At 38.0% G+C, this 25,918-nt stretch overlaps 3 protein-coding genes across 3 annotated transcripts; 1 reads left to right on the plus strand and 2 right to left on the minus strand.

Moving 5' to 3' along the window:
• Positions 1 to 672: 672 nt before the first annotated feature.
• Positions 673 to 19,017, minus strand: mblac2 (metallo-beta-lactamase domain containing 2). Its single transcript, XM_084113750.1, has 4 exons — positions 18,432 to 19,017; positions 12,823 to 17,367; positions 12,396 to 12,457; positions 673 to 3,092 (listed from the first exon to the last, which is right to left on the minus strand). Exons 1-2 carry the CDS (start codon positions 18,871 to 18,873, stop codon positions 16,982 to 16,984), a joined length of 828 nt encoding a protein of 275 aa, XP_083969876.1. The 5' UTR covers positions 18,874 to 19,017; the 3' UTR covers positions 673 to 3,092; positions 12,396 to 12,457; positions 12,823 to 16,981.
• Positions 19,018 to 19,658: 641 nt separating this feature from the next.
• polr3g (polymerase (RNA) III (DNA directed) polypeptide G) lies at positions 19,659 to 21,691 on the plus strand (the record flags this gene model as incomplete). The annotated part of the gene is made up of 7 exons (XM_084115467.1): positions 19,659 to 19,769; positions 19,950 to 20,079; positions 20,418 to 20,486; positions 20,559 to 20,618; positions 20,698 to 20,756; positions 20,881 to 21,006; positions 21,548 to 21,691. 7 exons carry the CDS (start codon positions 19,659 to 19,661, stop codon positions 21,632 to 21,634), a joined length of 642 nt encoding a protein of 213 aa, XP_083971593.1. The 3' UTR covers positions 21,635 to 21,691.
• Positions 21,692 to 21,820: 129 nt separating this feature from the next.
• lysmd3 (LysM, putative peptidoglycan-binding, domain containing 3) lies at positions 21,821 to 25,249 on the minus strand. Its single transcript, XM_084115466.1, has 3 exons — positions 25,122 to 25,249; positions 24,006 to 24,280; positions 21,821 to 23,108 (listed from the first exon to the last, which is right to left on the minus strand). Exons 2-3 carry the CDS (start codon positions 24,270 to 24,272, stop codon positions 22,455 to 22,457), a joined length of 921 nt encoding a protein of 306 aa, XP_083971592.1. The 5' UTR covers positions 24,273 to 24,280; positions 25,122 to 25,249; the 3' UTR covers positions 21,821 to 22,454.
• Positions 25,250 to 25,918: the final 669 nt, after the last annotated feature.

Genomic DNA, 25,918 nt, shown 5'->3' on the forward strand with positions numbered 1-25,918 from the left:
TAATTTTATTATTGTACTTCAAATAAATATATAGGTCAAAGAAGTTCAGCTGACAAAAAAATTGTGGAATCCCTGCATTGCGTGCAATGAAATGACTTGAGAATGAATTGAATGTGTTCAACAGACAAAAGCCTTCCAAAGACAGAAATACATAGTTAAATGACTCACTGAGAAATAATTCAAATAACTAATAATTATTGTGTGTATCAGGAGCTGATTAGAAAAACACTTGATTTGAGTAAATCCAGTGAGTGGCTGGACTGTGTGTGCAGTTCCACAAACCTGGAAGACCTTCTGAATGTATATAAGTAGGCTTATGTATTTGTTTATTTTTTAGTAAGGAACATATAAGATGAAGTAGTAGGGAGAATCATTGAATTATGAATAATTTACTGGCATTGTGAGAATAATCTAATAAATAGAAAAGTAACTGTAGTCTGATTACGAGTATTTTAAAATGAAATATAATCTAATTACAAGTAGGCCTACTCAATTTTTAGAATCTGATTACATAATCCAGAATACATGTAATCATTTACTACCCAGTACTGTGTCCAAGAGTGCATGTGGAATTAAAAAACAACAACAAACTGGGTGCTTTGGAAAGTAAACATCCAGAAATATATTAGTGGATGTTGCCTTATGAAATACTTCCACTGTAACACACATATATTACAGTATTAAAAACCTTTATTATAGGCTTTACTTGGGGATATATACAAATATATATTTATTGCACCATTTAAAAAAAAAAAAAAAAACAGTCTGTTGACCAAAGTTCTGTACATTTTAAGAACCACATACAATGCCACTCATGATCATAAAAATAACAATGATTAAACAATACAGACATACAAATCCCAACATTATACTGGACTGCATTTCAGCAAAACGATTGTGCCACAATTAATTTTTTGTCTTGGGGCTTAAAGGTTATTCATAAATATAATTTCAAAATAAAATATATATTTTTTTTTTTTTTTATGAAAGTTTCACAGTATCTACAAAATACTGTGGAATACATTGTCAAGTTTATTCATCTACAAAGGTTTTATTTTATCCTCTTTGTTTTAGTGCTCATAATGATCTTAACGAACAGCAACATCTGGATCTGATCAAATCCAGGTGTTCATGAGAAGACAGTGAGCTTGTGCTCCCTCTCTTTGTGCATTAGAGCGAGAGAGCAAGCAAGTGAGATGTACAGAAACTAAACCAGGTGCACTACTTATTCTAAATCTCTCATAAAATTCCCCATATTTTCCTAAATGCTGCACAAGTGCTCTGAGTACTTTGAAGTCATTCCATGAAAAGAATTATAACGTACCCTTTTCGTGCCATTATAGGTTTACCACAATAACATATCGTAATTCGGTAATAAATACTGCAGTGCGTGTGACACGAACACTGAATGACAAACCTGGGTGCTAAAGAATGGCAGTGACTAATACTGTATGCCCGAACAACACCTGCAAAATATATTGTCCTGAGCGAGGAAGGACCACTGTGTAGGACAGTTAAGAGAATTTAAAAGCCTTTGCCATAAATGACTTCTAAAGGAAGCTTTGAAACGGTACCACAACTATTACGGTCCAAAACCTTTTTATTTTCATATGAAGCCATTACAGTTTCCACATCCAGTATATGTTACACCCGGTATTTAACGGTCATAGAATAAGCTTTTGTCAAGCCCATCTTTTATTTTTATGATATTCCATAGTCTAATGGGCACATATATAGATCTTGCCATGAATTTTGTCTATATGTTTGCTTCCATGGCAATGATGTGCTTAGTAGTCTGGCCGACGAGCTGTTGTACGGTGTGTTTTCAGTTGTTAAGGTCTATGTGCAAAAAACTCTTCACACTGGAAAATAATCACAATAAAACATTTGAATAAATCAATGCAACAAATCCACTCAAAAACTGCAGAAACTCTATAAACCTTAAGATTTGTGTTTCGGCCTATTCAGCCAGATTAAACACTGTCTTTGGTAAAAGTAATAAAACTGTTGTCTCTGAGGGAGGCTGTTAATTTAAAGGCTGAGAACAGGAAGTAGTAGTCAGAATACGTGCACTCAACCTGGTCTTTTTATAGACATAATAATGTCCTCAATGTTACTTCTCTTTGACGTGATATAACTAGTTTTTGATTTCAAAACAAATCATTTTGCAGAGACTGCAGATCATCTGTAGTTTGACCTGACAGCAAGATATGACAAAACAAACTAAGATGTGTGTTGTCATTGATTCATCATCATCATCATCATCATCATCATCAGAGGTTTGTTTTGACAGGAGGCATCACGGGGGGGACGAAAAAAAGAAAAATCACAATCTAGCCTTATATTTGACAGCAAAATAAACAGGCTAACTTTTCAAAAGAGAGAAAACACTTCTCATATAGGTTATGCACAAATTCAGTACCATATAAGGTCGCCACTTAATGCTTATTGTAAAAAAAATAAAAGAAAAGAAAAATAGGTCCTGAAGCAAAACCAGTAGACAATTGACCTGTATATTGTTATGGCCCAAAATCTGCAGAAAGCATAATGTTTTCCTAATGCAGTCTATCATAATGAGTAGGCTAATACATTTTCATTATTGATGATGCAAACAAAAGTGTAAATACGAAATCCAAACATAAAAAAAAAAAAAAACTTTAAAATAAAGTAAATCCTCTTTCAAAACTGTCCTCCATACAGACAGTAACCCCGTGTGCCTCCTTGTCCCGATCCCTCGAGGCTTCTATTGTGGCGCGTTCCCCCGCCCTTTGTGTTGAAGATAAACCCTTGGCTGTCTGAGTGGCAGGGCAGCGAAAGAGAGCAGGAAGAAATGGTTTCATGGCTGAACTGACGTCTTGAATTAGCGTGTCTGAAATGTGCATCATCTGCTAACACTTGGACATGGTGTTGCTGTGGCTCTGGGTAAAGCCTTAACCGCCGCCTGCTCTCCCTTTACCCATGATCCTGTAGCTGGAAGCGCCAGGCCCTGTCACTTTGATGGACATCTGCCTGGGCCTTCCAGGTCTCCGTGAGCCAAAGACATGAGCCATTCTGACAGAATGTAGGGTGTCATGCGCCCATCTGGCAAAAATCTGAAACAAAGCGCCAGTCTTACTGTAACGTCTACCAGTGTAATTAATGGAGGTAGTTGCACTGATATTCTATTTTCTTTGTTTCATTTTTTGAAATGATATTCCTAACAAAGGATTCATTTTTTGAGTAACTCTTTTTGTGTTCCACTTGTAATATCCATCCATGTGTATGTATATATATGTATGTATACATATATATACATATATATATACACACATATATACACACATATATACACACACATATATATATACATATATATATATATACATACATCCAAAATTGAGTGATACCAATAAATGAGTCGTTAAAAAAAATGACAGCACAATTAAGAGTGTTTTAGACTTTTGCATATGCATATACACATAACAATCACATTATTATTATTTAAATTTTTTCCTGGAAGAAATACACTGATAGCTCAAAAATCTGTGGTGAAAGGCGAAACTTATTTTATAAATCACTTAGACTAATTGCAAAAACATTTTGAATGGTAGCGTTTTCTCTCTTATGCTCACCAAGGCTGCTTTTGTGATCAAAAATAAAGTAAACAGTATTAAGTGAAGTATTATTAAAATAACTTTTTTTTTTATCATCACTTTGATGGCAAAGCTAAATTACTCCAATCTTCAGTGTCACATGATCCTTCGGAAATCATTCTAATATGCTGATTTGGTGACCATTTGACCTTTTGCGATTACATGCTTCATATTGTACTATCAATGTTCTCAAAAGTTCCTCATCTTTTGGGGACTAAGTGTAGTGGCAGGGACGCACTCATCAGCCAGTGGACCACACATCTACACACTGGCCACTCTTTACTGCTTCTTCCATTTGAGTAATGGAAACTGCAGCCCACTGACAGAGGAAGTGAATCTGGGCCTGTGATCCACAAAAACTACCATCAGCTCCTTCCAAATACATATAAGAGCAGCAGTGAAAACACTCCAGCCAGCAATCCTTCGATAAATGGGAGGAAATCCTGGACATGTCGAGCGTATTAGAGGAGTGCTTGAGGTTTCTGTTAAATTTGGATCACTCCGAGCAGGAGAAATGCGATGCTATTTATTAGAGATGACCAAAGCCATATGGAAGCGATCATCGGCCTCATGCACAGTGGCAATTTAAAAGAAAAACGGCAGTGCTAATGAGGGTCGTCCTGATGGTTTTATGATCTCAATTCCACTGTGCCTGATCGGTTGTATAAATGCAGACTATAATTACAATTGCTTGTAAACAGCACAGTGCGTAAAGCACCCAAGAGCCTGTGTTTCTGTTCGTTGCTACTCAAATTTTAGACAAAACAAATAAAGGGTGTCCGCTTATGTGAAAGCGCATTGTTCCTGTGCGGTTGGCCAGCTGCTAATACTTACCACTTACAAGCTTTTTACCATTCACACTGTCAGCTAGCGTGAGCATAATGGCAGTATAATCGCTCAAATATTAGTATTTAGCATGAAGACAAATCATTTCTTCACCTCTGCCTGCTTTGTCTTGTTTTGTAGGCACTTTTTAAACAAAGTTTCACCAAGTTAGTATTGCAGTGATGATGTAACGACATTATACAACCTGTAATCCAACGGGTCTCGTCTTTAGACCTGTCAAATATTGCCGAAAATACCTGTGGCCGTGCTGTTAGCTGGAGATATGCCGTTATATTTACCATAGCCAATCAGAGCGAAGCAATAAAGCATCGTTATTTATTGGCATTGCGTCTCCTGTTCCACGCGTCTTACCGAAAGTGGATTTGAGGGGGTTTGTTTCCTGTTTATCTGCCTGCACCCTGCTGCTATCGGTCAGGTTCAGGAGACGCCTCCATGGTGAACTTGCCATCTTTTTTTTCCTGCCCATTATATCATGGTATTAATCATTAGCTCTTTGCCCCCTATCAGCTGGCTGCACAGGAATGGATGACACGTCGAATTACTCCAAAGACATAGTCTGTGTTATGTAGCCGAGATGCTGTTAAGGAGAGTATATGACACGCTTCAAATGAGGCTAGTCTATCCATTAAGAGCATATTTTTAGGGAAATTCGCAAAAATCTGAAATGTCAATTGAACGCTTGTTCTCACTTCCTGTGCGTTTCCTGTCGGAGTTCACAGATCTGTTTTAATGAGCAGAATGGGAAGAACAAGGAGGGGGGAAAAAAGAGAGAAGAAAACTTTAAGGCATGTTTGTGATCAAGCCCAGGAAGATCTTGCATTTGCATGCATGGTTTCTCTCCTGGGTTCTCTGTTGGGCTTAATGTGGACAGGTCTTCCCTCTCATGCCCCGTCTCACCCCTGCTTCTCAGAGAGATGCCAGAGTAGCAACTCATTATTTCTACTTGTGAAATTTGTCCGCTCAGGAGAAGGCAGAGCGTCTGGCAGCAGAGGTTGAGCCACAGCCCCTGTGATTATGTCTAGAGAACATTTGGACCCTTGAACACCCTGACATCTTATGAACCCACCTAATGTCTGGCATATGGGCTACTTATCATATCATTTTCTTCTGTCCCAAAGTTATTATGTTTTATGCAAACTATTAATATTTTTTAAAACAATCAAAGTTCTGCTCTTAATCCTGTGTGGTTGTAGATGTCCAAAACATATTCTCCATAAGAAGTTACTGACATTCACTAACATTTCACTGAATTTTACAAAAGTTAAATGCAGCCTAGGCAGTAAAGAGAGACCGGGGCAATTTTAACAGAACGTTTCTTTAGTGAGATGCATAAATGGTAACTGCTTCTGTTGCTGACAGGTTCCTTGATATAGTTTCTCTCATATTGAGGTGCATGGGGGCAATTGAAACACTAATTGAAACTCTAATTACTGATATAGAAGGACTGAACCTTTATAATACATGTGAACATCATATTACTAAAGTATATAAAGATTGGTCTTGACTTAGCAGCTGATTAATATATTATAGGAAAAAAAATATTTTAGTAAAAATCCATTTCAAATAATAAAAGCAAAAGTGTTAGTGGGACCTATATTTTAAAGTAGGCATGGAATTAAAGTTCACAGTATTTTCTAAATGCATGTAATTGATCTGAACAACTTATGCCAGGGACACACTTAAGGACAAGCTGATACATTCTAAAACTGAACTGAACACACTTACAGACTGTTTCCAACGACTGGAGCACCAACTCCAAACACCAACTGTGAAAATCGACTGGACGCAATTGTCTGACTCGGCACGTTTGGGCAAGATCAGTCGTAAGTATCAAATTGCATTCATAATAGTCAAGTGTCTCCAGATTCACCTGTGCAAGTTCCTTTCTTTTTTTTTTTACCTTGTAGTTTTTAAATCAAAATTGGATCTTCCTGTGAAATGACACTCTCTTGTGACGTACTCTGACTCCTCCAATCATTTAGTCCCCTTAAACCTAACCAACAATCAATTGCAAACTTGGATTCAGATCTGCCTCTATCCCATTACCAACCGATGCATTGAACCAAGCCCCATACCTACATATTTCACTTGGATGTATGTCCCAATATGGCGGGACATTTCAACCATGTACAAGAGAAAATGACTAAAACAATGATACCTTATATCAGTGTTTTAGTACTTCCTAATGTTCTACACAAATTTCCATGTTCCCATATTTGAGATACACTGGGTTATGATTTGAGTATTATGGTCATGGCAAGTACATTTTCAGTTGTTTATGAAATAAAATGTAAACACAGTTCCTAGTCTCCCCTTCCCACAGCCTGAAACTGAGTGTCACGGTTCAAGGCTTTACAAAATAAAAATAAAAATCTCGAAACTCAAGGAAAATAAAATGGCAAACAGCCATTTGGGTTGCTATATAGCTAGACTGTACCCGGCTCAAAGCAAATATTTCACTCTTTTTTCTTTTCTTTTATAAAATCTACTAAAAAGAAAAAGGCAAACACGTACTTAATTTAGCTACATCTTACATTCCCCTGTGTTTTTCAAATGTGAAGATTCATCCACAATAAATCATAGATTTAATCAGACACCAGAAAGGAAGAAAAAAAAATAAAAAAGGTTTTGTGCTCCAGAAACAAGATGACGTGATGTCTGATGGCGACAGTAGAAATGGTATCTTGAAAGAAAAATCCCTCCTTATGGAAATCATGTCAGAAAAATCCACAAAATGAAATTGTGGGCAGCTTAAACAAACCATATTTCCTTTTTTTCCCTTTGTTCTTCACTCCAAGAGAGAATGACTGTTTAATCCTCGAGTCTCATTGTTCAGCTGTGTCTGGGTGGTTGAGGGAAATTACTTTTTCACTGTGATGGTATAGAGTGTGATTTGCCAGAGAATTTTCCAGAATTTACTGCCTCTGAATTTTAGGTTCATAATTAGGCTCATCTCTTTTGTCGTGCCATTTCACTTTCAGTTAAGATCGTCTCCATCAACAAATACACTATAAATTGTAAGCCAACACTGATAAATCTGTTCATAAAAATTATTTAGAGGGATCAGTTTTATCCGTTAAGCAGTTAAAACTTGGAAGGGCCTTAAATCTCAGTTCACTGGGTGGTTAAATTATATTAATATATGGTTCAATGGCATTAATGCCCCTTGCCAACAAATCAGATCACTAATGTATTAAATGTGGACAACAAAAGCATAGAGACTAAAGACATTAAGACAAAATTACCTTTAAATCTGCTTAAATGGATATCTTAACCAAAATTATGTAATCATTTACTCACCCTCAATTCATCTAAACCTGAATGACTTTTTCCTCCGTGGAACATAAAAGATATTTAGAGAAATCTTTTATTTATTTATTTATTTATTTATTTTTTATATATATATATATATATATATATATATATATATATATATATATATATATATATATATATACACTGCTCAAAAAAATAAAGGGAACACTTTTTAATCAGAGAATAGCATCAAGTCAGTTAAACTCCTGGGATATTGATCTGGTCAGTTAAGTAACAGAGGGGGTTGGTAATCAGTTTCAGCTGCTTTAGTGTTAATGAAATTAACAGCAGGTGCACTAGATGGGCTAATGGTTTTACAGGTGGAGGCCACTGACATTTTTTCCCTACTCATTTTTTCAGACTGTTTTTCACCAGTTTTGCATTTGGCTAGGGTCAGTGTCACTACTGGTAGCATGAGGCGATACCTGGACCCTACAGAGGTTGCGCAGGCAGTCCAGCTCCTTCAGGATGGCTCATCAATACGTGCCATTGCCAGAAGGTTTACTGTGTCTCCCAGCACAGTCTCAAGAGCATGGAGGAGATTCCAGGAAGACAGACAGCTACTCTAGGAGAGCTGGACAGGCCGGTAGAAGGTCCTTAACCCATCAGCAGGACCGGTATCTGCTCCTTTGTGCGAGGAGGAACATGATGAGCACTGCCAGAACCCTACAAAATGACCTCCAGCAGGCCACTGGTGTGAATGTCTCTGACCAAACAATCAGAAACAGACTTCATGAGGGTGGCCTGAGGGCCCGACGTCTTCTAGTGGGCCCTGTGCTCACTGCCCAGCACCAGGGAGCTCGATTGGCATTTCCCATTGAACACCAGAATTGGCAGGTCCGCCACTGGTGCCCTGTGGTTTTCACAAATGAGAGCAGGTTCACCCTGAGCACGTGACAGACAGGAAAGGGTCTGGAGAAGCCGTGGAGAATGTTATGCTGCCTGTAACATCGTTCAGCATGACCGGTTTGGTGGTGGGTCAGTGAGGGTCTGGGGAGGCATATCCATGGAGGGACGCACAGACCTCTGCAGGCTAGACAATGGCACCCTGACTGCCATTAGGTATTGGGATGAAATCCTTGGATCCATTGTCAGACCCTATGCTGGTGCAGTGGGTCCTGGGTTCCTCCTGGTGCACAACAATGCCCGGCCTCATGTGGCGAGAGCATGCAGGCAGTTCCTGGAGGATGAAGGAATGATACCATTGAAGGGCCACCACGCTCACCTGACCTACATCCAATAGAACACCTCTGGGACATTGTGTTTCGGTCCATCTGACATCACCTGGTTGCACCTCAGACTGTCCAGGAGCTCAGTGATGCGCTGGTCCAGATCTGGGAGGAAATACCCCAGGACACCATCCGTCGTCTCAGTAGGAGCATGTCCCGACGTTGTCAGGCATGCATACAAGCACGTGGGGGCCATACAAACTACTGAGAACCATTTTGAGTTGCTGCAATAAAATTTCAGCAAAATTGACAAGCCTGCTGCATAATTTTTTCACTTAGATTTCCGGGGTGTCTTTGAATTCAATCCTCTGTAGGTTGATTATTTTCATTTCCATCAAACGATGTGGCATCCTTTTGTTCATAACACATTACCCAGTTCATATTAGTATAGATATCCAGCATGATATTTTTCCCCATTGAGATCTGATGTGTTTTCAAAGTGTTCCTTTAATTTTTTTGAGCAGTGTATATATATATATATATATATATATAACAATAAATAAATAAATAAATAAATAATGGAAGCCAATGGTCACTAGAACAGCATGATTCTGGATAAATTGAGAATCACAATTTTTTTTTTTTTTTTTTTTTTTCAAACAGAGATAACGATTCTCCCATGATTCTGAACACACACCTAATCAAAATAACATTTACTAGAGGTTCTGAGTCTGACCATATTTTAATTGCTGCAGTCAATTAATTAATGTTTAATTAATTTGAATGAATTACTTGGTTTTGAATTGAAACAAAAAAAATTGGTTTCAATGAATGATTCAATGACACATTACAAATACATTTTATAACGGTCACTTGTCGCCACCTGTAACCATAGCGTTTTGCTCTACTTTGAGTTTAGTATTCTATCATCAGTGTTTATATCAAAACTGTAAACTTTTATCCTAGCATCAGTGTTTATATTTGAACTACAGTATAAACTTGTATCCCAGTATTTCTATATTAATTTGAATTATTGTAACACCGAAATAACAATACTGTGTGGTGAAGACTGTTTATGAAGCCGTTTCATACCCATGTATGATAACTACAAACGCATATTTGAATGTTCATGTCTGATTTTGATATAGGTTTAACAGACACAGGTGAATCGTTGTCATTTAGGAATGAGAAGCGTGGGTGTTTGAATCAAAATCGCAATCTTTTAACGATTAATTGTGCAGCCAAAACTATGTGGCCACCAACAATTTTTAATTGTGTTCTGCAGAAGAAAGTTATACAGGTTTGAAAAGACATAAGGGTGAGTAAATGGTGGCAGGGTTTTCATTTTTATGTGAATTATCCCTTCAACAACATCAGTCCTAGTTCATTGCAGGAGCCTTTTGGTGAGATATCTACATTGAGAGGTAGTGGAAGTCCAGCAGCATAAAGCATGATCCCTCATTCCCTTTTCATGACATGTTCACACTCCTAACTTCTGGAGCGAGGCTAAAGTGAATCCAGGCTAAAACACTAGACTATGGAAGTTTCTTGTCACAAGCTGTCAGACTACTCAAATCCGCATGACAGAAATCGTCCCGTCACCCAATACCCAACTTTCCAAATTTGCTGCCTAAACCCAAAGCTCTGTTTAACCACATCAACAGTCTATGCTATGACTATTGCAGTTACAAGTGTGTATAGTGTTACTAGTGTCTGTCTACTGTCTAGCATGGTTTGTTCTATAGGTTCTAGACTTGTTGCCTGTTTTTATTGTATATCGCCGTAGGTCTAAAAGGTCTGCTGCTGGAAACTCAGACAGATTTGACATCACTATAGTCATAATCCAAACGCATGCCTTTAACCCTTTGCAGTTCCTTCGACATAGTGCTGCATGTAATGTTGAGTAGCAGTCCAGTGCAATATATATATTATATATATATATATATATATATATATATATATATATATATATATATAAACTGACTAGTCTGTTTTAAGGAAGTCCTTTATTATTAGGTTGCATAAAGTCCACATAATCCCTGTTTCTTAGAAAGGTATGTAAAGCATGTAGGCTAAAGTATGGCCCTTCAATAGGGTACCTAACATATTACACATTATATAAATCAAATACACACTACAGCACACAAAACTGTGTTTCGGTGAATCCACCTTGACTTGCAGCTCCGCATTCAAAAATTTAGTGCGATTTAGATTAGAAATACTGTAGGTGTGCAACATCTAGTTAATGACGTCCAACAGCCTTTTCTACTACTGTCACCATTTCAAAAAGCAGTCATCTGATCACAGAGTCCTGACAGACACCCAGAGGGAGTACCACACCACAGAGCATAAAATACAAAATCCAGAAAAAATAAAGTCCTGGGCTGAATCTGAAATCGCCCACTAATTCTGTTCACACTTGAAAGAGTGATTGAAAAAGAGAGAGTGAATTTGGACAGCCGGTGAGCGTATATCGGTTGTACACTTGTTATTGCAGTGCAATGTGGAATTGAATAAGTGCACTCAATAACGTCCACTATGGTTTCGGACACCACTACAAATGGCTGTCCCCTTAAATAATGCCGCATTTGAGGGTATGGGGGCTTTTAATCTCTCTACAACACCTAAAAAAATAAATAAATAAAAAATCACTATTGTTCAAAGCAGATTATTTGTCTTGCAGACAGTCTTTCAATAAAGGAAGAGACAAAACTTTTCTGAAAAGGTTTTACCATGCTAACCGTTGGCAAGCTAAAGCATATCATGCAAAATGCTCTCAGATTTACCTGACAATTGACTCACCACCAAAACTGTTAAACTAAATAGAGTCAGATCATGTCTTCCTTATTGTGATACATCCAAGTGAAACAGATTATCGAAAAAATAAAAAAATAAAGAGCTTGGTTCTATTCATCGGTTGTTGATTGGATGGAGGCAGATCTGAATGCAATATTGAACACAATTGTAAGAAAGGGGCGGGGTTTAAGCAGACCAAGGGTGCGTCTCAATCAGTTCAGTAGTCAGGGCACTGATCAGTGAGTCGGTCATTTTAAGGGCTGTCTCAGTCACAAAATTCTACCAGTGCACTGAAACGTTCCCTAAAAAGACATCGCTAGAGAGGTAATAGACATAATCTAGCTAACATTTATCATTTATTTACAGCTGAAATGTTGCATGTATATGTAAATAACAAATTATTTATCATAATGTACTTTAAATAACATCTAGAAATAATGTCAGAAAGATATCAGTTCTTTTGTTGTTCATAAATGATTTTGTACAATGAGGACGTTGTCATGTTGCCGGAAATAGTCATCACTCATCAGTGTCCCAAATGTGTAGTGGTCCTTACTGTCCTTACCAGTGCCCGAATTCATGTACACGATTATACTGATTCACGACCCAGGTAGTTAGGGAGCTGATTGAGACGCACCTTAAATAATTGGTAAAGTCCGGGATAGGTCACCAGAGAGAAGTCTGTTGTTTCCATGGAATCTTTAAAAAAACAAAAAAAACATTTGCATTTACGAATCGTTCACAGTAAGATGAACAGCATGCATTTAGAAACTAGATGAATTTTAATTCCATGTCTTTAAATTGACAAATAGGACAGCTCATGGTCTGTTAGACCTCAAGGACATGTGAATGAGAAGGCCATTATAGATCTGAAAGACTAAAACACAATTGTTTCAATGAGTATGTGTATTACTTTGGAGGAAGAGGTCATCACATTGCTGCTGTTGCACCACCAACCATTAACCCACAAAACCTGCAGCAGCCAGGTCATATTAAGGCTCCGTTACCACCCTTTCGCTCTGATAATCTGCTGGTGATTGGCACTTCCCTATTCTCCCCCTCACCTCGGCCCTTCCCACACGTGTCATCTTGGCTCGCCGGAGGGCAGATAGGGGCTGTCAATTAGCAGATAATGTAGGGAGCAGCTGAATGTCAAACAACGCTTCCCCAGCGGCGACCACGCATCAAATGTCCGTCTGGCTGCCTGCGGGATACAATGTCTTGTTACTGAAGTGGGGTTAGAGGGAAAAACAGCCAGCGGGAGGAGAGAAAAGTTGACGAAATCTGGCATGTTAGTTACAGGCTCTCTATCACTTTCACTAATGCAAGATGGCATTATAGTTCAATTGTAGGTTCACGAAGTGACGTCTAGAATCACGGTGGCATTTGTTTGGGTTTTTCTTCCCATGTTTACAGTTTCGGTTTGGTATTTTCAACTGTTAACTTTCTGGTCAATACTTTTTCATGAATTTCTAGGTTCAGGGTACATACAGTATAAACCATTCAAGAAGCCTGATGTGATTTTCAGTTCAAAAACAATAAAAATACATGCAAATCCTGATTAACTTCAAATGTTTTTAGCATTAAAAAGGACTCAAATCAAACCAAAAGGACAAAATAGCCAACTTGTAGGTCCATTTTTTTTCATGTCCATCATGTAGGCTGACCAAAATCTAATCAAGTTTGTATGTGAATAGAGCCTGAATTTCCCTTTTCTCCTGGAACCTCCTTCATCATTTCATTTGAGCCCTATCACCTTTAAAAATAACAGTAACCACCTCTTGTAGGTCAAGTCAGACAAATAGTCCCCTGGATATAATTAGCCATCTGTCAACAACCATCAATTCACCCTGACTGAAAGCTGTGTCAAACAGTACTGTGGAATTTCAACCAGATCCATGACTGCCAAACGTATGCATTTCAAAAGACACACTGTCAGGACAAAACTTGGCCCAAAAAATATTTCAAGAGATTTGTAAGGAAATTAATGTCACATCCAATCCATCATTACTAGCCTAAGGGGATAAGGCGTGCGGTTGACTTAGTGATATGTGAGAAACGTCAAGTTTTTTAAAAGAAGGACGTGCCAACTTATAAATTTAGAGAATTTTAAAATGGAGGGTTTGCTGCCAAATAGCACTGACCTCAGTTTGATGCTCAACTACTTCAGCGCTCCATCTCCAAAGCGACTAGTAATATGCAGGCATAACAGGGTCAATGTCTCCATCTTGTGGTCATATTACTTTTGCTCAAAGGGGCAAAATACTAATATTACAGTGAAATTCTCTCTCAACACATTGCACAACTACACATGAAATAAGCATAAATGAAATATCAAGCAACACAGAAAGAGAAGAATAACACAGACTCAAACTATACAGAATTGAAAGTGAGTATATTGTTAAACAGGTGCCTGGCTATTACAAAAGCTGTTGTCATGGCATTGCGAGGTATTCATTTGTTTACTCTCCAAGAGGCACTAAAAATAGTGTTGCATGTATAGCTCTGCTCATTTTGCCTGGATTCAAGGGATTCCTGAGCAGAAACAGTGCACATATACTGTACTGTACAAGCTCACTTCAACTGTAGATTCATAATACATATATCCATGTCCATCACATTCACACAAACACATTCTACTCTCCTTTTATGATACTAAGTGAAAATGACATTTCAGCAGTTATGAAAATTACATAAAAATAGTTAAGCAGCATATTATAGTTTGGCCACATAAATGAGTGACTTGATGTCAGTCATTCTCATAGCTTCCCCAACATCTCATACACTCACAAAACATGATATTTTCACATTTTAATACTAAAGAGGAGGGCCTAACATATGTCAGATTCAACTAAGGCAGTGACTTACTCAGAGGGGAAAAAAGCCTCATACCACAAACTACTACTGTCTGTCACCCACACTGACTTCTGTGCTTCAATATCAAAATTACTAATACAAATAAATCACAATTTTTGTGCAGTTTGCAAATAAGCACACGGCAAAGAGAACTACTTATATATATGGAGGCAGTGTTATGGAACTAAACCAAACAAAAATCACAGTTCAGGCATCTTTCTGTCAAGGCTAATCATTTTTCCTGACTAATATTCTGCTGAAAGATTATGATTTTGTTTGCAAGCAATGCACTTTGATCAAATACACAACACAATCCACTCTGAGCCTATAGAATAATAGAATGATGCTGCGTCCATCCATGCAGTGCTACATCAATATCTCATGCAGAGACTTCCATAGAGACAAGTCAATAGTATGCTACTAATTCACCTTAACTCCCAATTTAGCTAACAAATTGCTGTCTCTTCAGAGATGATTGACCTAAAACCGATCAGATCACTGGTGATTGGAAGTGTAATTATGTCAGCTTAGCTACAGTGTGCCTTATTGGGATTTTGATCTTTAAACATACCATCTGTAGACAAGTCTCACGATTAAACCAAATGTTAATGAAATTATTTATTAAAGGTACAGTGTGTAATTATGTAATATGCGTTGTATATAGCATTGGTAGTACATCCAGATAGATAGCATTACTGTTTGTCTCAATCGGACCCATCTATGATTTTCCTGAACTCTGAACTGAAACCATGAAGTCTGACCTTTTCTTGCCAAGTGAATGCGTGACTGAGTTGACCAATGAAATTGGCTGTGGGGTGGAGCTTGCGTTTAACTTGTTTGGGGTGAGGGGAGGAGGGGAAACATTACTATATTCTTAGTTTTCATGTGATGTCACACAGGAATGCACACCTGGAGGGAAAACAAGGCTTTCCTCCATTGCTCACCAGTCATTTTTACCAGGTTTGCACTAAGTACTAATGTAAGACAGTGATATTAAAAGACAAAATTCAGTGTATGCATACTATGTACAGGCTAGCAGATGAACTCAGAATATAAATGCAATGCAGAGTTTCTCATTAAGCGTTTTCCCATAGAAAACCATTTTTAAGAATACGCTAAATCATATAACGCTTTGCAATGTTCTGGCCTCATCTGCTCGCCTGTATAGTATGCATCATTAACAAGGTGAACACTGAATGTGACCTTTCAACACCACTATTTAAGTACATTAAGGCACTTTAAGTATTTTTCACATTAAGCGTTTTAGAATGTCCCACTGTTTTTAGTAGGGCTGGGATGATACACCTATCTCCCGATTCGATACTATCACGATACTTGGGTGCCAATACGATATGTATTGCGATTTTTTTAAGAATTGCGATTCTACAAGTATTGCGATTCGATATTGCAATATACTGCAATTATTTTAACACTAGACCATCGGGAAAAGTTAAATCATACACTTATACAGACTGTACATGATGTAGCCTATAAGATGAGTCATATTTACAAAAACAAATCATCACATCGTTCTGACTTTTATTTCAGAAGCATCATACCATACTACATTCTCTTGAATAAAATATTTAATAACAAATACATTTTTTAACAGTCACTTGTCACAACAATGTAGGCTAATCGATAAATGCGTTATTTTAAGCACCGAGTTTCTTTCAAGATTTTGATCGCTATCGTAGACATCAGTGTTCATATTTGAACTTTAATATTTAATTCTGGAATAAAAAAAAATAGATTTTAGAATCACAAAAATAAAAATAAAAAATAATCGCGATAGCTAAGTGAATCGATTTTTTCTCCCAGCCCTAGTTTTTAGTGTTTTTTAGTGACTGAAGCAGGTACATTATATTGAACACAAGTTACCAAAACTTGCATTTTGTTCACATGTTGTTGTTTTTTTCTTTCTTTTTGAGATGGAAAACTGACAGGTCTGTAATGCAGTTCTATGGACGTTTTGCCCTCTATGTCTCCACGCCAGTCACATGACTGAAAACTATGAATTGGGCAGCTAAAAATGCCAAGCATCCACAGTGATTATCACTTTTAGTGTTTTTTTTAGTAGTCTTATAGATGTCTTTACATATTAAACTGGGATATAGAAGAAACTATTTTAATGGTGAAAATTACACACAGCACCTTTAAAAAATATGCTAATGTCTACTGCTCTATTTGACGCTTTGATGGATATTTTGCAGCTTATTTCCCTCATTATTTTGAACCATGATCAACACAAATACTATTATCAAACTGTGTATCATTAGCGCACTGTATTACTCAGTGTTTTCACTATGCTCTATATTGAGGTCTGCAATGACATATGTTGTTGCATAGTAGTCTGGATCATAACTATTAGCAGGCACTTCTTGAATTGGAGGCTCGAAGTGCCAGGCTGGCGATAGACTTCACCACGCAGGTGGAGGCTCTGTGGCAGGCGCCGGCACTAGCCATGTAGTTGGAGGCTAACCGGTGCAGCCGTTTGCTCCCAAAAGTGTTAAAATGGCCAGGCATGACCAAGTCAATCTCATCTTTATCGACCATCTCTACCAGCCTTTCGCAGCTACGGATGTAGTCGCTGATCCTGCTGTAGGGAAGCCAATCAATCATGGAACCATCATAGACCACGTCTCCACTGAACAGCATCTTGTTCTCCTTGTCATGGAGACAAATGCTTCCTCTGGAATGGCCCGGCATGTGGAGAACAGAAAGTTGCCGGTCCCCAAGGTTGATAACGTCGCCTGGGAACACAAGGAGGAGGAAGAAAGGAAGGAAATGTGGAATGTGGGAACTGGATATTGTCACTGCATTGCAGCACTGACACAGCAGAAGCTGTATCGACTGATGGACAAGTTATGAAAAAGAGAGGGATTTGTAACATACGTTTTAGCTTTAGTTTATTATTACTACAGCTGAGATATCCTGGTCCAAGCACAATACATTTTAGTTAAAAGGTTTTAATAATACCCTTACACAAGTTTTAGAGCAAATATCTGTCTATTGGATATACTAACACACAGTGACATATCTGAATAAGGTATGCTTTGAAACATCCACAAACATTTACAAAAAGGGTTAAAGGCACATGGTCTGTTTATCATAAATAATTCAGGATTCACACACCCTTTCTGCACTGACTTTTACAGTCAATTACTGGATAATTATGTACTCACAAAGAGCAATTTCTAACTGATTAAATATTTCCAGCTGACTAATATATATATATATATATATGACACCTTTTAAAGGTTTTTCCAGGGACATGGGAACCTGGACTCTAGCTTAAAGTCTATGTCACCTCAATATCTGAAGATACACTGTGAGGTGAAAGAATAATTTGTTCACTGAAAAACATATTCATATGCAGTGCAATTCATTGCATAGTAGTCCATTCACAGAGAATAATGGGGGAGGAGGTCAATCAATCATGTGCGTTTTACTCAAAGCTTTACTCTGATTCTGCTGGGTTTCTGCCAATGGTCCACTATAATGGTGTATCTCCACCATCAGGGAAATTATAAAGCCACATTAGACAGTGAGCTTGGTTTTCACTAACCACTGACATGTCTCTGGTGAGTCTAATATGATCTGATTTGTTTCGATCTTTCTCTAGCTCTTCAAAGATATTAAGCAAGGTTGCCCAAAATGAAGTCATGCAATGCAGTGCATTTTACTACTGTTATTGGAGTAGATTAGGCATGAACCAAAATTAGCTAAATAATGCAGAGAGAGAGAGAGAGAGAGAGAGAGAGAGAGAGAGAGAGAGAGAGAGAGAGAGAGAGAGAGAGAGAATTTAACACCCCACCTTCTTGTAATATATGGGTTGGCGTAACAGCCGTCACTCTATACTGGCTTGCTCGCCATCCAGGCGCTGGATCCTCCACGATCTCGCGGTCAGATAACCATGTCACGGTCTCAAAGTTGTCACCGTTAGCCAGAGCATCCACCTCCGCCTTGTGCACGCCCACCTGTTGAAACTGATGCAGCCCGCCCGAGTGATCAAAATGCACATGCGTGCCGATGGCTAAAAGCGGGTTCTTGCGCTTCGAATCGTCCCCTAGCAGCCCTTTACTATAGATGTATTCAGGCAGACTCCGTAAACCCAGTCCGGTATCTATGACGACGTCCTGATGGGACCCGCGTATGAGCCAGATATTCGCCCTGTTCCCCGATTCATAAAAACGCTCCTGGATCCAAAACACGCCATTTTCCAGCGACTTATGCGCGTACCAGTCAGTCACCGACATCTCCAATACATTCAAGAGGCTATTATTGCATATGAGGATAAATGTATGGTTGTTAACCTATAATTTTGGTTTTAAATCTAGCTGCTTCAGCCGCAGAAAAGACGCTGACACCCTGTTCCGCAAGAGCAGCACGTCACCGAGCGTAAAGATATGACGCGCTAGAGAGTCGGAATACTATTGGTCAGTGCGGAAATAGCCACCACCCAAATAATGCATATTAATAATATAAAGCAAGTGCCCTTTAATTGCCTTCAGATACTCATTTATATTCGTCTAAATGCTGAACAAGGTAAGCAATTGCCCTCCTGCAATGCGACCGCCCGCACCAGTGGTCCAGTTTTGAAAATAGTGCATGTTGTCATCATTTACTCACCCACATGCTGTTTCAACATTGCTGTTTTCTTTCTTGCATAAAGGAAAGCACCTCTCCAAACAATTAACGTGGATCCTCAGAGTCATTTATATGCTCCAAAAGCACAAAAAAGTCCCGTACGATAATATTCCAACTTTTCTGAAGTCATATGATAGCTCTGTGTAATAAACAGACTGATTTTTAAGTTTTTAAAAGATAATCTTCCTCCGACATCATTCAATTTGGAGCATTTTAGATTGACGCCGAAAACCATTGGTTCTCACGAGTCACGTGACCTATCGCGGCGCAATCTATTTAAAACTACAGCGGGAATTATGCCCAAAAAACAACGTTAAATTTTTTATTATTTTGTCAATTATTAAATTGTTTCGTTCATCCAAACTTTTTTTTTAGCAATATTTGACTGACCAGAATGGCAGGAAAGGGCAGAGGAATAGCAGCATTCACCTTCAACGTTGAGGCTCTGGGCCTCACCAGAGGGTCCATGCCTGAATCCCAGAGAGGGCCGACTCCACTCTTCCCTGTGAGTTATTCTGATCCTTTTGGTTTTGTTCTTAAATGAATATTGTTTTCCACTGAACTTTAAAATGTGCTTCAGTAGGATTAGAACATTATCCAGAAAGTCCTGCCTTTTGCTTTTTTGTAGTTGTTTTAGAGACATGCATTACACACACTACCTATGACATTATTCCATCTTTTACAGCAAATTGAATATAAACCAGGGCCTTTGAAAGCTGGAGAAGATGAAGACTATATGAGAGCATTGAAACAAGAGATGAGAGGACGAATGAAAGACCTCCCTTTTAACATAAAACCCCACACAGGAAAGGGAGGTGAGTGGTAGCCTTTATTTAATTTTAGTAACATATAATACCTAATGCTTCCTACTAGGTGTCTTATGATTTCTAAGATAATCATATTGTAAAAGTAGATGAGCACTGGGGGCAATATCAATATAGGCTATCCCTGACATTAAGATTAAATCTATGTAACCATGTTTAAGTGAAATACTATAACTGATTATGGATATGTTAACCTTGAACGTTATTATTTACATTATTTTATTGTAACCATGTTAATTCAAGTAAGAAATGTTTAGAGGTTAAATTAATTTTATCTACTTGTTTTAAAGTGTTTGCCAGTGTGCTCTGCTCACCAGTATAATTCACAGATGTGGAGAGGTACAAAGAAAAATACACAAAAGAAATAAAAAAAATTGAAGCTGGCGATTGGACACCAGGTATTGCAAGAATCGCGTACGATTACAATTTAAATGGGCTGATTTCAGATAAATTATAGGCTTGATTTGTAGATTGGAACAGTCTTCCGAAGGAGCTGAAGCCACAGAAGAAGATAATTAAGAAGAAAATAGGTAATTTCAAGAAATGCAAATCCCTCTTTAAACAAACTGCAATTTTTGAATGACCTGTAAACAACTTGAATATGTACAGATAAGAAATTCGCAAAGATCTCAAGTAAGGACAAGAAGGAAATGCTAAGTAAACTGGATGTGAGTTCACGCTATATTCATCACAATAAATTGCTACACCATTCACGTTTTCTACCTTGGTTCGCCGCAGACATATACAGTATATTTGGATTGAGCTGTTGTTTCACTTGTGCTTGTTTTTCAGGAACTTGAGAAGAAGGGGGATGTCAAATCAGATGAGGAGAATGAGGAGAAGGGAAAGAAGAAAGAGGGTGAGGAAGAGGAGGAGGAAGAAATTGAAGGAGAATATGATGATGAAGAGCTTGAAGAGGTAAAAGATCTTACTAATAACAATATTCTACGTTAAATAAATCTTAATCGACAGCACCTGTAGCATGTTGTACATTACCACAGAAACAAATTAATTTAAACTTCAGTGTAACTTTAACTTTTTGCTTAAGAATGAGATATAATCACAACCAAATTTGTCCATGCAAAGCTATCTGCTTTTTAAATGGAAAACTTCTTTGTGCGTGGATTTTTTTTCTTCATTGTCTTGTCTATTAGTTTGTAAAATGAAACAAAAAAAATCTGTGCTAAATTTATTTATTTGTTAATATGTGTGTCCTACGCACCTGCCAGCAACCATATAGTTGTTTACTTTTCATTCTGTGGTAATCAGCAAGTGAACACCCAAGTACCTGCTTGATAGATCTAACATGGTTTCAGTTACTGAGAAAACGATTTTGGTTCTACTGTTTTGACAGCACAGATCATTTTACTACATAGTGCTCATGTTTGAATAATCTATAGTGAATGTTCAACTAAATTCCAGAGTAGTAAAAACACTCAATGATCTGACTTTTTCACAGGAAAACGACTACATAGCAAACTACTTTGAAGACGGTGATGAATACGGGGGAGGAAGCGATGACAACATGGATGAAGCCACTTACTAGCAATAAAAAAAGCTCATTAAAAAAAGTCTATCATACAAGAGAACTAAAGTGTATTAATATATATAAAAGCACAAATTTAGTAACACTTCATGTCTTCCAAGAGCAGTGTTTTATAGGTATAAAAATTTGATAAATGACTAAACTGGTATTAAGCAAAATGTTAAAATGCTAAAAATAATTAGGAGATTTTAGATACTAAAATATAATTCCTTTATTTTCAACCTGCATCTACAGTCTACAGGATGAAGGCACGTACAGTTCAAAAGTCAATCACTGAACTCCATGTTTCATAGAAATGTTTACATCTCTGCTACTGGAATGGAATTGAGCACATGCGAGAATATTTTACAAATCATGCCTGTGCTCTTGCTAGAAGAAAACCAGGAGGCCATTATGGTTCCATTTTAAGTTTTGTTTTTCTTTACAAGCAAAGTTTAAAAATTAAAACCAGCAACTTTATTAGCATCAGTTGCAATACTGAATCTGGATTCTACACTTCCTAAAATAAATTAATGTGTTTATTTCCCTGACAACCAGACAGCGGCAGCAAATGTCTTAATGCATCATGTTTGCCGTCAAGGCAAACAACGAGCTTAATAGAGGTACAGAGCTATACACAGGCTCATGAGTGACAGACAAACAACAAAACCAGCATTTAACTGTGCAAAATGCATCAAGGAAATATGCTGACAGGATTGGAATCATTTCTTGATTACTTGATCCTTTCACGCTTCAGTTCAACTTCGTTTTTAAAATGTGGTTCCGCTTATACCATCCATAAATGCCTCCAAATTAATTCCCTGGTGATCTAAGTGCTCCTTTATGTTTCCTTTTTGTGCTTCACAAAATGTTGCTGTTCAATAGCAGGCTGTAGGTGAGAGTCTTGGTGAGAGGCAGCTTTGGCCCGTGGTAACCCAAGAGGCTCAGCGACGGCTGGCTGTGTCGGTCCAGGCCTGATAGAGTCTATGGTAGTGTGGTGGCTTACATCTGCTTTCATCAAAACTTCATAGTACAATAGGTAAAAAACAGGTGTGACAATGCCCACGACCAACATGATGGCCACTGCGGTCCACCATCTCATTCCCCAGTCAGCCCCATAGTACGGGTCTTTCTTATGGGCCGGTCTGCGCTCGGGGTCTCCCAGCAGCGGCTGCTCCAGTGAGGACACCACCTCGTTCAGGCTGTTCCTGGAAGGGGCGGATGACTTGACGAGAAGTTGAATGTCCTTGTCCTTCTCCTGCAGGAAGCACTCCACGCTGTCCACAGATGAGGAAGAGGATGAAGAGTCCAAGGGAGCTCCAGAAACCTGTATTTCTGTGATTCTGCGAGTGCTGCAGGGTGAGCTGCTTTTGTGGGGAGTGGTGGTGTGAGTTTCTGTGAATGAGCTGAACTTTCTCACAGGGATCCGTATGGACCGCAGCGCAAAGAAGTCCTGCTCAGTTAGAAGATTGTTGGCCCGCTTTATGTCTGCAACCTGAGAACAAACAAGAAAAAAACAAATCAGTATAACATATTTGGGTAGCTATTAGGAGGCAAAACTGCTTTACGTTTTTATATATCAGAATATAACTGGAGCAATGTAAAAAATATACAGAGCTGGATGTGTCCCAAATAAGATCAGGAAGAACTCATTATTATGGGGTGTAATGTGAAGCTGCGTCATGACTTGTGTTGTTAATACAGAATTCTACTTGCGTGATTAGGTGTGACTAAAACAGATTTTACACTAGCTACTAAAACACTAGTTTTTGTTTTGAGACGTTACACTTCAGTTTAGCATGCTTTCGCACCAATAACAGACTTACTGATTTCAGAATAATCATTTTCACTTTGGTCTATCTAGTTCTTAATAAAACGATTTTTTAAATTCACTTAATTACCCTAAAATAGACATTACCACATGGTTATTAAAGTCGTGATGAAACGTTAGTAGCCTCATTAGATCTTTTTTTCCGATTGTGACGTACATTATTTACACGTGTAGATATTGGAAAAGAAAATTTGGGTCTGGACATCCACTGGTTGTTGATTAGCTTCTAAAATGTGAATGTCGCAAAAGTGTAGGAAAATGAAAGTGAAACTTGCAGAGGGAGGGTTTAAGCAAACTAAATAATTAGAGAAGTCAGGCATACATAACAAGAGAGAGAAGTGAGTCTAGTTATGACATTTTGATTAAACATTGAGGTAAAAAAAAAAAATTTAATTAAACTGATAAATTGTTTACAATAAGACCTATAACATGCAGTTTTAGTTCATGCCAACTTTAAAATAAAACCTATTGTATTTCTATGATTTTGATCATAATGGTGACCTTACTATAAACATACTGAAAGGAAAAAAGTAAGGGCACAACAAGGAAACCCTGACTTACAGTACAGAAATATTGCAGAGAAATACTGATCAGCGTGTCTCCCTCTTTTATGTCCCTTATCAAGTATACAATATCGTCCTTGCGATCTGTAGATGAGCTGTGCCTGCGATGCCTCTCCCTGCCTCTGGAACGCAGCTCAAAAGTCTCTCCATCCTCCTCCGAGTATTCAGTCTCTGAGTTGTTCCCAAAAGCGGACGTGTAACCACCTGTGGGTGGCTGCACTGTGGTTGCAAACTGGAAACCATTGTGCTGGTTCCTTCCAGTCATTTTTCACTCTGAAAAGAACAAAAGGCTATAAATGTTGTTGAACAGGTGTGCTTCACAAAATGTACTCTCTGTCTGAGGTCACTGGATTCCTTTTACTGTGGCAGATTAAAAAACAGATAGTTGATGTGTGGGACATTTAGATATGGGTGGATATCTCGTAGACTGTAAGCACACAAAATGTGCTATGCCATGTACAACAGCTAACACTGCTGATAAGATAAAACATCACCCTTGGCCGATGTTGACAGAAGCTATTTTAGAATTTTCCTAGTCTTGAAAGTGCATAAATATTAACGGTCTCCTGTGAACTGTAAGTTATTTCTTACGTGGCCTGGCACGCGCAGGTAACTAACTAACGTCACCTAGCTAACTAGCAGCTAGTGCTACACATCTTTTAGCATGTAAACATGACTTCACAAGACAAGACCAATTTTATTCAAGAAACAAACAATGACACCTGGCCAAACAGCGTTTATTCACATGAAATAAACCCTAAATAGTTGTTTATCGAATAAAGCCACTCAATAGGGTTTATAGTATACACGTAGATGCTAAGTAGCTCAGTTAGCATATGTTAGCAAATGCTAAAACACCAACTACAATATCGCCATCTGGAAAATAATCTCTTGGAATACAGAATAATATAGCAGTTCCTGTAAGCATGTATCACTAAGTTAATAATATGTAATATCTTGAAATCCTCATTAGTAAACAGGGTCGATAATCTCGTGCTACTGATGCTAACCAAACTTTACATCAACAAACGGTGATTTACTAACTAGTAAGATTTCAGATAATAAAACTACAGCGCTAATTAAAGCTTCTGTTTATCATTTAGTTGAGGTTTACCTGAGAAACGAGTATGGTCCGCTTGACTTTAGTGATTAGGCCATTCTCCAGTTTCCTCTATGTGCCTCATTACTTCTGCTGCTGGATTACTGGAGACAGAGACGCCACGTCAACACTGATGAGGCAGCGTGAGCACGCACTGACATCATCGACATCTCTCCATGTCCCGATTACATCATCAACAGTTCAGATTCAGAAGGCTTTGTTGTTTTCATCCATCGATCTAGTTTCCATGTGTGCAGTCTTGTTTTAAAATGAGGAGGCAAAGTTCTCACATTTATGTATCTAATGTGAGTTTATGTCCCTGTTACACTTATTTATTTCTTTTCTGTTTAAATAAACATTACATAAAAATAGAGACCTTATTACAATTCTATTTTGTGTTTTAAGCTACACAAACTAGGCCTGATGCTCTTTTTAATAAAACCAAGTATAAATTTCATCATGTGAGTGTTTTTACGCATGTTTACATTCCAAAATAATAACTAAAGGCAGTAACAATTTAAACAATATAGTCAACTTATTTTCATCGCTTGTACACATTGGTCACAGACACGAAAATGTAGGCCTACCTTTAATTTCCCTAAGCTGATTTCTTACAACAACAACAACAAAAAAACAGTCATTATGTTTTCAGGCTATTTCTAGTTAGATTTTAATGTGATATAAAGTGGTGATATCTAGGCTAAGTGGCTGAGTTGTTTACTTACTTTTTAATTAGTCTTCCCATTAACGACATCAATGTCTTCATTCAGGCCGATTCGAGAATGCGCACGAAAACAAGAGTTTGGATTTAT

This window comes from Abramis brama (genome assembly GCF_963993115.1).
Source record: "Abramis brama genome assembly, chromosome: 5".
Classification (NCBI taxonomy): Eukaryota; Metazoa; Chordata; class Actinopteri; order Cypriniformes; family Leuciscidae; genus Abramis; species Abramis brama.

What these genes read in the sequence shown, in the direction of transcription:
- mblac2 (XM_084113750.1), bottom strand. Translation starts at nt 18,873, where the DNA reads ATGTCGGTGACTGACTGGTACGCGCATAAGTCGCTGGAAAATGGCGTG. An exon ending in AACCCATATATTACAAGAAG is followed by an intron (nt 17,368 to 18,431) that starts GTGGGGTGTTAA and finishes TTGTGTTCCCAG; the next exon opens with GCGACGTTATCAACCTTGGG.
- lysmd3 (XM_084115466.1), bottom strand. Translation starts at nt 24,272, where the DNA reads ATGACTGGAAGGAACCAGCACAATGGTTTCCAGTTTGCAACCACAGTG. An exon ending in CTCTGCAATATTTCTGTACT is followed by an intron (nt 23,109 to 24,005) that starts GTAAGTCAGGGT and finishes GTTTGTTCTCAG; the next exon opens with GTTGCAGACATAAAGCGGGC.